The sequence below is a fragment of the Macrobrachium nipponense genome, chromosome 1, assembly GCF_015104395.2.
Source record: "Macrobrachium nipponense isolate FS-2020 chromosome 1, ASM1510439v2, whole genome shotgun sequence".
Classification (NCBI taxonomy): domain Eukaryota; kingdom Metazoa; phylum Arthropoda; class Malacostraca; order Decapoda; family Palaemonidae; genus Macrobrachium; species Macrobrachium nipponense.
Genome location: NC_087200.1, coordinates 92035014 through 92047679, shown reverse-complemented (window position 1 = coordinate 92047679; position 12666 = coordinate 92035014). Strand labels below are relative to the sequence as shown.

General features: G+C 41.7%; 1 protein-coding gene across 1 annotated transcript in view; it reads left to right on the top strand.

Annotated features, from left to right (window-relative positions):
• LOC135219463 (myelin expression factor 2-like) overlaps window positions 1-12666 on the top strand; it is a 159697-nt gene that overhangs the window by 24013 nt on the left and 123018 nt on the right. The window contains 2 exon segments of the mRNA XM_064256258.1: window positions 553-651; window positions 11203-11309. Coding sequence (XP_064112328.1) covers window positions 553-651; window positions 11203-11309 — 206 coding nt within the window.

Below are 12666 nucleotides of genomic sequence, written 5' to 3'. Positions count from 1 at the left end.
GCCTCAGGCTCTAAATATTCTTCCCAGCCCTTTTTTGGATGGGTTATGATTTCTCACTCATTTTGAAAAGGCCTAGAAGTCTGACTTGATCATGCAGCACCCATCTCCGATCAAGTTGTCAGAGGCAGGGCAGTCCTCCTTGCTCTTACGACCAGTAGGAATAGCCCAGGTGTGCAGAACTCCAGTCACTTCTTCCATATGTAAAGGACCGAGGATTTGTATATCATGTTGGAACAAATCACGATTTTTGAAAATTAATTGTATTTTTCCTAACTATACAAACCTAAGGTCCTTTACATTAATGCCCACCTCATGCCACCCCTCAATCTGAAACCTGGGCAGAAGTGCAAAGTGGAGTGTTTACATCCAGGCAGGCGGTCCTACCCGCCTACCAGACGGTAGTTACTTCCTAATCACCTTGTTCAAGAATTTAATGTCCGTATTCCAGCCTATGCTGAAATTAATCCCTTATGTAAAGGACCTCAGGTATGTATAGTTAGGGAAAATACAATTTACTTTCAAAAATTGTGAAATTGAGTCTGCTCATTTCAGGTCTCGTTCACCAATTGACAACGACCGTGATGATGACAGTGATAGAGACCGAGATCGTAATAGAAGATTAGACCGCACAAGACGTTCTGAGCGTCCACGGTATGTAGATCATGTTGTTTTTGGAATGATGATATTTTTCATTTTCACTTCTTCATTGGATATTTTAGTGCCGTTGGTAGATTGGATCATGCACAGCATCTTAAGAGAAGGAACACCAACATTAAAGTGCATAGAAGTCTGTTCATAATTTTTTTGCAGTGTTATAGATAGGTCTGCAGTTGGTTATTTATAAATATCAGTACTATAACTAGACCATTGGGTCAACTATTAATAGTCACAGGTCTGGTCCAGGCGGTTGCTCATTAAGTAGAATATAGATCTGTTAAAACATACTAAGTACTAGACTGAATTGCTAAAGGAGATTAACTGACAGGGTTTTGCTAGTCTTTTCAATTGTCTGTAAACTGTGGAGAGAGGTGACTCCTATTACATCAGTAAAGAAAGAGACTAGGAAATATTAATAAAAGTGTTGACCACATAAAAATTCTGTAATTGACATGTCCAGACAAGTCTTTGGTGAGCACTGTTGTTTTCAGTAAGCACAATATGCTTTGTATAGGGAGAACATAAAACCATTTGCCTTTCCTGGGATGCCTTGATGTGTGGCAAATCATACTGGAACTAGGTCAAAACAACTAAAGCTTTTGGGCAAATCTTTCCTAAAATGAAGGAAGAATGCAGTACCATCTCTAAAAATACAAAACAGGAAAATGGTAGATCCTGCAGTTTTCGCTTGCATTACTACCGATTTTTAATTATGTAACTTGCCCAGTAATTATATAGCGAAGGGTTTCACTCACTCGTCGGTTAAAATTCTGAAATTTGTGGGTCGCACTAATTTTTCGGTTTTGGTTTGGCTAGGCAACAGTGCCCCACCCACTTTTGGGGATAGAGAGGAACAACTTGGCATAGAGCTCAGTTTGTTTCTGATGGCTACATTATGGTTGTCAGCTGCAGTTAATTTTGAAATTCTTGATGTTCTGATTGTTGGTGCATCCCAGTTGGTGAAGTATTTTCATTTGTTAGCCGATTCAGCATTACAGGCAGTCCCCGGCTATCTGCGGACTCAGTTAATGGAGATCCAGTTTTAAGCCGCAAAACAACAATAAAATTTAATTAGTGTTAGCATGAGTGTGTTGTGTGGAGAAGTTATTTTCTGCCAAAATGATAATGAATTTCTAATTAAAAATAAATGTTATCCTAAATTGAAAGGTTACCGAGCAACAAAGGTTGCTGTGAATGCAACCATATAACTTGGTGTTTACATTTTGTTCGCTTGCTACTCAGAGTTAAAGGCTGATTTCATTCATATGGAATTATTCCTTGAATAGTCTATATATTATAAAGATATGACTAATATATAATGTAAAAAGGGTTTTATTACCCTTATTGTCAGTTTATTTAATGTGAATCATTTCATGTATGTCGGTGGTTATCGCACTGTGGCCGAGGCTTAGTCTACCGATAAACATCATATGCTCCACAAATAAATCTGCAATGCTGTAATTTATACCTATGGTATAGACTTGGAAACAGTCCAAGGGAAAACCCGTGGCTAACTAATCCCGCAACTGCAGATCTGCAACTAAGTGATGGCCCACTGTATTACATAGTAAAGTGGTTGTCCGGACCTCGTTTTGAATCCATGCATGCAATTTCTTTGCGAGACTTGCCTCTTAACTGGAAAGACCCTTTTTCTGGTTACATTGGCGACAGCAAAGTGGGTCAGCGAAGTGCATGCTTCAGATAGAAGTGTAGGTTTTTCCAAAGGGAGTGCAGTTTGCTTCTATTCCCTTGGTTTTTATGGCCAAAAATCAGTCCCCTGTTAATCTATGACCTCGTTCGTTTTCAATAAACAGTCTTGACGGAAATCCTGGGAACCAACGAGACATTTGTGGCAACTCTTACAGTCTCTGGTGCTCAGTTATGAAGCCATACAGACCATTGTTTTAGGAATCCTCTAGCGCATTCTTCTTGAGGGATGTCATCTTTGAAGTGCACTCCTCATTTCAGGAAGATGTGTTCCATCTATGTAAGGTAAAGGCTCATGAAATTATAGAAAAGAAATTTATCTCTCACAACAATATTACAATCTGCCTTTTGGAAATGTAAGTCTGGTTTTGATAAATTTGATATTGAAACTGTGCATGGTGAATGCAGTACCCTGTGTCAGTTTTTTTCGGCTGGTGTGGTGTTGGGAAAGGAAGTTTAGGAAGCAACCCTTCCTAAATCTTATATTCCCCTTGGTATAAGGTGTTGATATGACTGAGAAGCCTGAGAGGTATGAAGTACCTGGAGTACCCTCTAGTCCTTTGGTAGGAGGGTGGTGGTTTTTATGCGTATGTTTTGGGTATAGGTAACAATTTTTTTGGGTTATTTGTTGATACGGAGTCCTGGGCAGGGGCAATTTAATTAACTTTGGTAGCCATCTGAATTTTCCTTTGCTACAAAGGTCTCACTAATATTCTCAAAGCTGAATGCATTAATGTATGAAGGTAGAACTATCCATGCTTCCCACCTCCTTCATTGTGGGAATCAGCTATGTAATTACTGGGTAAGTTACATAATTAAAAATGACATTTTCATAAAACAAAGTTTTAATTATACTTCCAGTAATTGCATGATCGGAGCCTGCCCCCCATCCCCAGCATGGGTTTATTATTTATGGGTATAAAATAAACTACTGAGCTCTTTGCAAAGTTGTTCCTCTCTTTCCCCAAAAGTGGGCGGGGCATTGTTACCTAACCAAAACAGAACACAAAAATTAGCGTGACCCATGATTTTCGGAATTTTAATTGCCAGCCGAGTGAAACTCTTAGCTATGCAATTACTGGGTAAGTATAATCAAAATTGATTATGAAAATGTCATTTTTATGCACTCAACTTACCTGTCAGATATATACTTAGCTATAGACTCCATCGTCCCCGATAGAAATTCGAATTTCGCGGCACACTCTACAGGTAGGTCAGGTGATCTACCGCCCCACCGCTGGTGGCGGGAATAGGAATCATTCCCGTTTTCTAAGACAGATTTTCTCTATCGGCCATGACAGCAACATTGTTGTTGTTACTTCTGATTTGATTTTCGTGTTTTTTCATCGCTATTGATCTTCTAAGCCGGTTGTTTTGGTGACGTATTGGATCTTTGGTTTGGCATACTCTTTCGTGGACTGTTATTTGGACTTGGTTTTTGGATTTTTCTCATAATGTCGGATTCTAGCTTTACGGTTAGAAGACAGTGTGTAAATGAGGGATGCATGGTGAGGCTACCAAAAGCTTCGGTAGATCCTCACACAGTTTGTAAGGGGTGTAGAATGAATGAATGCTCAATATCTAACACCTGTGATGAATGTGTAGGTTTGAATGAGGAAGAATGGAAGAATTTAAATTCCTATTTAAGGAAATTGGATATGGATAGGGCTAGGAAGGCTTCCTCCAGAAGCGTAAGTAGGTCTCGTTCTAACGAGTCAATCAAATTAACACCTAACCCTAAACCTGTATCTTCTTCCTCTTGTACTAATTGCAGATCTTAAAGCTGCACTGCAAAGGATGGAACGTCAAATGCTAACGTTACAAGGTAAGCACAGTGATAGTGATTTAAGTGTCCCTATGCAGTGGAGGGTGCGTCTGATCGGCTTCATCTCGCTCCCAGGCCTAGACCTCTTCCAAGCTCACAGGCCCAGAGGAGAAGGAATGTCAAAAGCCTTACGGAGGTTATGGAGAATCCCCACCGATCAGGCGTCCCCTCGGCAGATTCTGTGACGACCCGAACTGCCAAGGATCGCTATCGAAAAAGCATCCTAAAACAGTGTTTTTCGTCTTCAGATTCTTCACCTAATGTAAGGGGCTGGAGCTCTGATGAACTGTCACGCCCCTTAAAAAGAAGTTAGAAGGCTCCAACTTTGAATTCAAGCCCTGAGCTTTTCTCCGATGGATCTCCATGCAAAAGGAAGAAAACCAAGTTAATTCCTAAACGCAAATCGGAGTCCCCTTCCTCTTCTAGACCTCCTTCACCTGAATCGGGAAAGGAAAAAGAGAATGCGGCTGCAAAAATCCTACCAAATGTACAGGAGCAGCTCTCCGCTTTAGTAGGAGTTTTTACGAAGGAGACTCCCAGAAAAAAGGACTCTTTCCTCCCGATAAAGAGAACTAAGGGAAGGAAGGAAGAATCTTAACGTAAAAGTTGCGGATTCTCCTCGGATGAGTATGAAGAATGCGCCAAATGCGCTAGAAGCTCCATATGAGCCAGAAGCGTCAGATGCGCCAGAAGCGCCACCCTGCCGAAATGCGCCAGAAGCGCCAGTCTGGCGCAAGGAGCCACGAGCGCCAACCTGGAGCAATGAGCCACAAGCGCCAACCGAGCGCAATGAGCCAGAAGCGCCATCCAGGCGCCAGAATGTACAGACTTCTTCCAAAAGACAGTTAAACCAGGAGGATTTGTCTAGCTTTCGGAAGGATAAGTCTTTACCTGACAGGGACTCTAGGTGCCGCACAGGCGGCCGTAGCCCTTGTCAGGATATGGGTGGCTCCGTGGAAAGCGATAGGAGAGGACATCCTTCCTCTGACAGGAGAGAAAGGTGCCGCACAGGCGGCCGTCGCTCTTGCCAGGAGAAGGATAAGGTCGTGTTGCAGGATCAACCTATCTCTTGTAGGGACGCAAGTTGCCGCACAGGCGGTCGTTGTTCTTGCGAGAGTGGGGCAGATGTTGCAAGAGACTCATCTCCTATTGAAAATAAACAATCCTCTTCGGAAATGGAATTGGATTTGGAAGAAGTTTCGGAGTCGGAAGATCACTCGGCTCCAGGCTTGTCAGATTATAAGACGCTGGCAGCCCTCTTACTTTAAGAGTTTGGGGACTCTTTAAGCCCTACTGCTCCTCCTTCTCCGAGGTCTTTGTTTACAAGCACTAAGGTCTCGAAGTCATCATCTTTCATTAAGATGAAGCCAACCATTTCCATGAATAAGGCTCTCCGATTCGTAGGAAATTGGTTTAAATCCAAGGAGAAGGCGGGGAAGACCGTCTTTGCCTGCCCTCCTTCCAAACTTTCAGGAAAGAAGGGAATCTGGTATGAGACGGGCGAATCACTGGGTCTAGCTCTCCCTAGCACTGCCGAAGCAGATTTTTCGAATCTGGTGGACTCTTCAAGGAGACAAGCCTTGTCATCGGCAAAGATCACATGGGGGACTTCTGAGATGGACCATCTCCTCAAGGGATTGTTTAATGTCTTAGAAGTTTTCAACTTCTTAGACTGGTCCCTTGGGGTGTTGGCCAAGAAGACTCAAGAGAAGGAATCTCTTAGCCCAGAAGTCCTTTATAGTGTACTATCCTGCATGGACAAAGTGGTTCAAGATGGATCAGGAGAGGTGGCCTCGCTTTTTGGAACTGGAATTCTGAAGAAGAGAGTCTTATTTAGTTCCTTTCTGACGAAAGCAGTTACTCCTATCCAGAGGTCATCTCTTCTTTATGCTCCTCTTTCGGACCAATTGTTTCCTGCACAACTAGTGAAGGACATATCTCATTCTTTGACAGAAAAGGCCACGCAAGATCTCTTGGCCCAATTTGCAAGAAATCAAAGGACCTCGGTTCCTGTAAAGAGAGAGAATCGTACTCCTCAACAGCCCTTTCGAGGGAGCTCCTCTTCCAGACCCTCCTTTAAGAAGAGAGGAATACAGAAGAGAGGTAGGTCTTCATTCAGACCTATCAAGAAAACAAAATGAGACACCAGTCCTTCAAGCACCGGTAGGGGCCACACTTCGGAAATTTTCCGAAGAATGGACTCTGAGAGAGGCAGAAAGATGGTCCCTTTCAGTGGTAACGAAGGGATATATGATCCCCTTTCGAGACAGGCCTCCCTTAACAATGATCCCGAGGGAACTGTCAGCCCAATACAGGGACCCTGCCAAGAAAGAAGCATTATTGCATCTGGTAGAACAGATGTTGCAAAAGGAGGCTATCGAATTGGTTCGGGATCCGCATTCCCGAGGATTCTACAACCGCCTTTTTCTGGTCCCGAAATCCTCGGGAGGGTGGAGACCGGTCCTGGATGTGAGCGCATTGAACCGATTTGTAGAGAACACAAAGTTCTCTATGGAAACATCAAAATCGGTTCTTGCAGCTCTTCGTCCAGGAGATTGGATGGTCTCCTTAGATCTACAGGATGCTTACTTTCATGTTCCCCTGCATCCATCATCGAAGAAATATCTTCGATTCATGATGCAGGGAAAAGTATTCCAATTCAGAGCCCTATGCTTCGGCCTGTCTACAGCCCCTCAAGTGTTCACGAGACTAATGACGAATGTTGCGAGATGGCTACATCTAGAAGGGATAAATATATCCCTTTACCTAGACGATTGGCTAATAAGAGCAAAATCGGAACTTCAGTGCTTGAAGGACTTGGAGAAGACTTTAGAGTTGACAAAATCTCTGGGACTACTCGTGAACCTCGAGAAATCACAATTGATCCCCAGACAGAACATAGTCTATCTGGGGATACAGATGGATTCTCGGGGTTTTCGGGTGTTTCCATCGCAAGAGAGAATTGCTCGAGGCTTAGAAAAAATCTCGAACTTCTTAGGGAAAGAACGGACCTCGGCGAGGGAATGGCTCAGTCTGCTGGGCACCCTTTCCTCGTTAGAGCAGTTCATTTCCCTAGGGAGATTAAATCTCAGACCTCTGCAGTTTTATCTCAGACAAATGTGGAGTCAAAAGACAGGAGACCTGACAGACTGTTTTCCCATTCAACAGGGGATAAAGTCCAACCTGAAGTGCTGGTTAACCCCATTAATAAAGAATGAAGGGGTGTCCCTCTTGATTCGGAACCCTCACCGAGTGTTGTTTTCCGATGCCTCGGAAACAGGTTGGGGAGCAACACTGGGCCCAAAGGAAGTGGCAGGTACTTGGACCAAAGAACAGGCTACACTGCACATCAATGCGAAGGAACTCCTGGCGATTCATCTAGCCCTGGAATACTTCGAAGCGGAAGTCAGAGGAGTGGTAGTTCAAGTCAATTCCGACAATACCACAGCTCTGGCTTACATCCGGAATCAAGGGGGCACTCACTCTTTCTCACTGTACGAAATAGCGAGAGATCTATTAACCTGGACAGAGGAACGGGGCATAATTCAGCGGACAATGTTTGTTCAAGGTGTAAAAAACCTAAGGGCAGACAGGTTGAGCAGAAAGAACCAGGTACTCCCGACAGAGTGGATGCTCCACTCAGAAGTCTGCAGACAAATGTGGTCCCTCTGGGGAAGACCCCAGATCGACCTGTTTGCCACGTTCCTCTCCAGGAAGATAGACAACTTCTGCTCTCTAGAAGAAGATCCCAGAGCCACGGCGATCGAGGCTGTCCTCATGGACTGGTCAGGCATAGACGCTACACCTTTCCCCCAGGAAGTACTAAGAAAGAAAAATTTGTGGCATCGGAGGGAACAAGATTAATTCTAATTGCTCCCTTCTGGCCTTCCCGAAACTGGTTCACAGAGGTACTGGAATGGACGGTGGACTTCCCCAGATCTCTACCAAAAAGGACAGATCTGCTCAGACAACCCCACTTCGAGAGGTTCCACAAAAACATCCAAAGTCTCTCCCTGACTGCCTTTTGACTATCGAAAGACTGGTCAGAGCGAGAGGCTTTTCAAAGAAAGTTGCAACTGCAATTGCTAGAGCCCGCAGAGCCTCTACCTTGCGGGTCTAGCCAATCGAAGTGGGAAGTTTTTCCGTAGATGGTGTAGGTCGAAGAAGCTGTCCTCTTCCAATACCTCTGTGACCGAAATCGCTGATTTTCTCCTCTTCTTAAGAGAAGAGTCGAAATTGGCTGTATCCACTATCAAGGGATATAAGAGCATGCTCTCAGCTGTTTTTAGAAACAGGGGACTGAATTTGGAAAATAATAAAGATCTTCGTGATCTCATCAGGTCTTTCGAGACGTCTAAATTGAGATCTTCTATTCCCCCAAGTTGGAACCTTGACGTAGTCCTAAAATTCTTGATTTCGGACAGGTTCGAACCTCCAGATAAAATCTCATTCAGAGATCTTACTAGTAAATGCATATTCCTGTTGGCCCTCGCAACTGCTAAGAGGATCAGTGAATTACATGCTTTGGACTCTCGGGTGGGATTTAAAAAAGACTCAGCTGTTATTTCTTTCCAGGATCTATTCCTAGCAAAGAATGAAAACCCTTCTAAACCTTGGCCTAGAAGTTTTGAAGTCAAGGGACTCTTCTCTAGTAGGTAGAGAGTTGGATCGGTCCCTTTGCCCAGTCAGGACCTTGAAGTTCTATTTAAAAAAGAAGACACAGCTTCGGGGATGTCGACAAAGTCTTTGGTGTTCGATAAGAAACCCCAAAAGACCTATGTCAAAGAACGCACTGGCGTTCTTTGTCAGAAATGTGATTACCGAAGCTCACAGGAATTGCCAAGAGAACTCTCTAAAGCTGCTGAGAGTAAAAGCTCACGAAGTCCGGGCTGTGGCAACTTCCCTTTCTTTCACTAAGAATATGTCTATGAGAAACATTTTAGCAGCAACTTATTGGAGGTGCAATTCAGTATTTGCATCCCACTATTTAAAGGATGTTAGAGTAACATACGAAAAATGTTTTTCTCTTGGACCTTATGTATCAGCGGATACTATGCTGGGAAATGGGGCAGATGCTGATCCTTAATTGTGTTTTTGTGTTTTTAATGATTATTTGTAATATTGTTGTTGAGTTGTGGGTTGCTTGAAAGGATGTTCGGGGATGACTCCTTTCAATCGTAGTACTAACCCCAATTAGGATCAGGTGATCGGGATTAGTGTCATGCTCTATGATCATGCCAATAGGCAAGGTGTTTTGTCATGTAAGTGGATAGGACCCCATTGACAAAGATCCTAAGGTTCTGTCGCGTAAGTGGGTAAGACCCCTGTAACAGACCATCAAGAACTCTTAGCATGAGGTCACTACCTCGCTGAGGCTCTTGAAGCGATACAGGCTCCTAGGCAGTAGCCATGAAGTCTTTCGCTAACACAGGTAGGAATCAAGGTTTTTTATTTTTATTACCTACAACATATGTTGTTTCCTGTCTATTCAGTAAATTAGCTGTCTCTTACCCTCCGCCAAAGGTGCCAATCAGCTAAGTATATATCTGACAGGTAAGTTGAGTGCATAAAAATGTTATTGTCATGATACAATAAAGTTTTATGCATACTTACCTGGCAGATATATACGGTTAGTGGCCCACCCGACCTCCCCTCAGGAGACAGGTGGAAGAGAAAATCTGTCTTAGAAAACGGGAATGATTCCTATTCCCGCCACCAGCGGCGGGGCGGTAGATCACCTGACCTACCTGTAGAGTGTGCTGCGAAATTCGAATTTCTATCGGGGACGACGGAGTCTATAGCTAAGTATATATCTGCCAGGTAAGTATGCATGAAACTTTATTGTATCATGACAATAACATTTTGCAGATACTGCAAATGGGACCCCCTGAATACTCATGGAAAGCATTGAAGAATCATTTTGAAACTGCAGTTACTTGTGTATTGGTGTTTCACAAGCCCAATAAGTGGCATATCTCAATTTCAAAATTTTTTGCAGATGTACTGCATTTTTCCAATTTATGGCAGAAATCTTTACTAACCCTTAATCAGCACTGTACTTACCACATCACTATCCTGCTTTGTCCCAGGGAAGGAACTAGATCTAGGTATAAAATTGTTTACTTTAAAATAAATTTTAAGAATGATTCAGGACCAAGTTTTTCACAATTTCCAACATAATATGCAATTAGTATGAAGCAGAATTTAATTGGAGCACATTTACTTGGTGGTCTATAATTAGTATGTAGCAAAGTTTAATTGGAGCAAAATTCATTCAGTGGTCCAGACAACAATTTGATTCAGTAAAATTATTGCCTGATGAGATATCCTAGGGAATTGAGCAAAAATGAGCAAAAATCTGAAAATCATAAAGTTATTCCCATGGCCCATGCTGTATTCAGGTTAATTGAAGGCTAAGTAAGATTTAGAAGGAATATTCAGTTGATGAAGGTGTTCCCCTATCCAAAACAAAGTTGGGGGTGCTTACCCCAAGGGATGCATACAGAAGTCTGGTCTCTCCAACATACATATGTGTTCGCACTGATATAGGAACTACAACCCACGATAAAAGCAAAAATGCAGAAATGAAGAAAACTTGGTGCAGCACTAAGGCAAGTTACACATGTAAAGAATTAGGAAGGGCAGCCTAGATTGATGTTGGTGCTACAGAGACACACAATGGAATGACTGTAGATTGTGAGGAGCAGTAGGAGTTAGGCAGATGGAGCTGTTGTGCTTTGCTTTTTAGGAAGTTGATGTAAAGGGTTAGATTTACACAAGATTGTAGCATCTTTTGCATAATGGGTTCCAATGAATAAATAAGGCTTTAGTGCCTTGAGTACATAAGAATGCAGCATCTTATTTACCTTTGATGATAGAAGCTGAAATGCATTTATTTTGTTGAGGTGAATTTATTTTCATCTATAGAAAAAACTGTTAGTATTATGTTGGATGATTGATTGATTACTTTTACTTGGAACTCAAATGATTATTAATACCACAATTATTTTCAGAAATACTGGGAGTGGACGCCGTGCACCTGCTGAAAGAAGAGTCTATGTTTCTAATATTCCTTATGAGTACAAATGGCAAGACCTTAAAGATCTATTCCGAAAAGAAGGTAGGAGATGATTAGAAGTTATAATTTTAAAATATTGGGAATGCTTTTATATGTCTTGTATGGCACAAATAAATTTTGAGTGAATTTAGTCATTTATGTATCTTTGTTAACATCTTTTAGAGCACTGATTGGTGATATGACCCTTGAGTTGTAATTTTATATAGCTTTTGATGATTTAAGATTATTTTTATGAGAATGAAAGCCTTTGGCCTTTATTTGGGTATACCTCTGGTTAATTAGCAGCAGGTGAGTTAGGGAGTGGCCTTAACATTGACGTGACTATAACCGTTTACTTTTTCCTCCACTGTACTACAGTGAAGACATCATTCTGTTGGAATTTCTGGTCTTTATTGTGATTTTGGTAGGGATTTGTGCTGGGTCTCCCACAGAAAAGCATGAGTGTCGGAATTTGAGAATGAAAGGTGGTTTGGTTACTTGATGTCATCCATGAAAATTGACCCTGATACTGTGTTCTGTTTGGAGTAAGTATTGTCCACCAATTTTTACCTGCATGGAATGTGCAAATTGGTTGCTGTCTCAGTAGTAGTTTGGATAAAAGGAAAGTCTATAGATATCTGTCACTGTCACTTCACTCTCATCTACTCCCATTTAAGTACAGGACTTTGATATTCATAGCACTTAATAAGGTGACTTGGGACATCTCCAAACCGCGTATGATTTTCGCCTCTGACCTTCGGTTTTGTGACGCCAGGACAATTTATCCCGAAAATAACCATTTTTCAAAGTCTATCTTCTCCCTTGATATTAAATATTAAGACCTTGGATTACTACCATATATAGACCTGATGTAGACCTCCAATCAGATGAGGAGTTTTTGTTCTAAAAGTCATTTTTTTGCTAGATATGAATTTTTCATTATGGTAAAAAAATAAACACTATAAATTAGGAAAACAAAATTTATATAAAAAAAATAAAGACGAAACAAAAATTAGAAAAAAGGGCTTCATTTGATTGTTCTATAACGTCTTTCTGAGTTATATACCAAATTCCAATGTTATAGCTTTAAAACTAAGTGAGAAGATAGATTTTGAATGTCAATAACTATAGTTTTGAGATACGGGCGTTCAAAGTTTTTCTTCGTATTTTTATAATGACAGTGTTAATAAATAATGATTATTATGAATGTATATTTCTTTTTTGTGTATTAATAAACCAAAACTATTTTATTTATCATAATTTAATCATAAATGATGATCCCTTTGCTCATATATCGTAGCTTGGGGCACTGCGTCAGGCAAGACGGGGCACGCCTTCCTACGCAACTCTCTCTCTCTCCTTCACTAACTCGGCTTATTACAGCGAATTTTCTTCTTCTGTATGTTAGCTAGATGTTTTC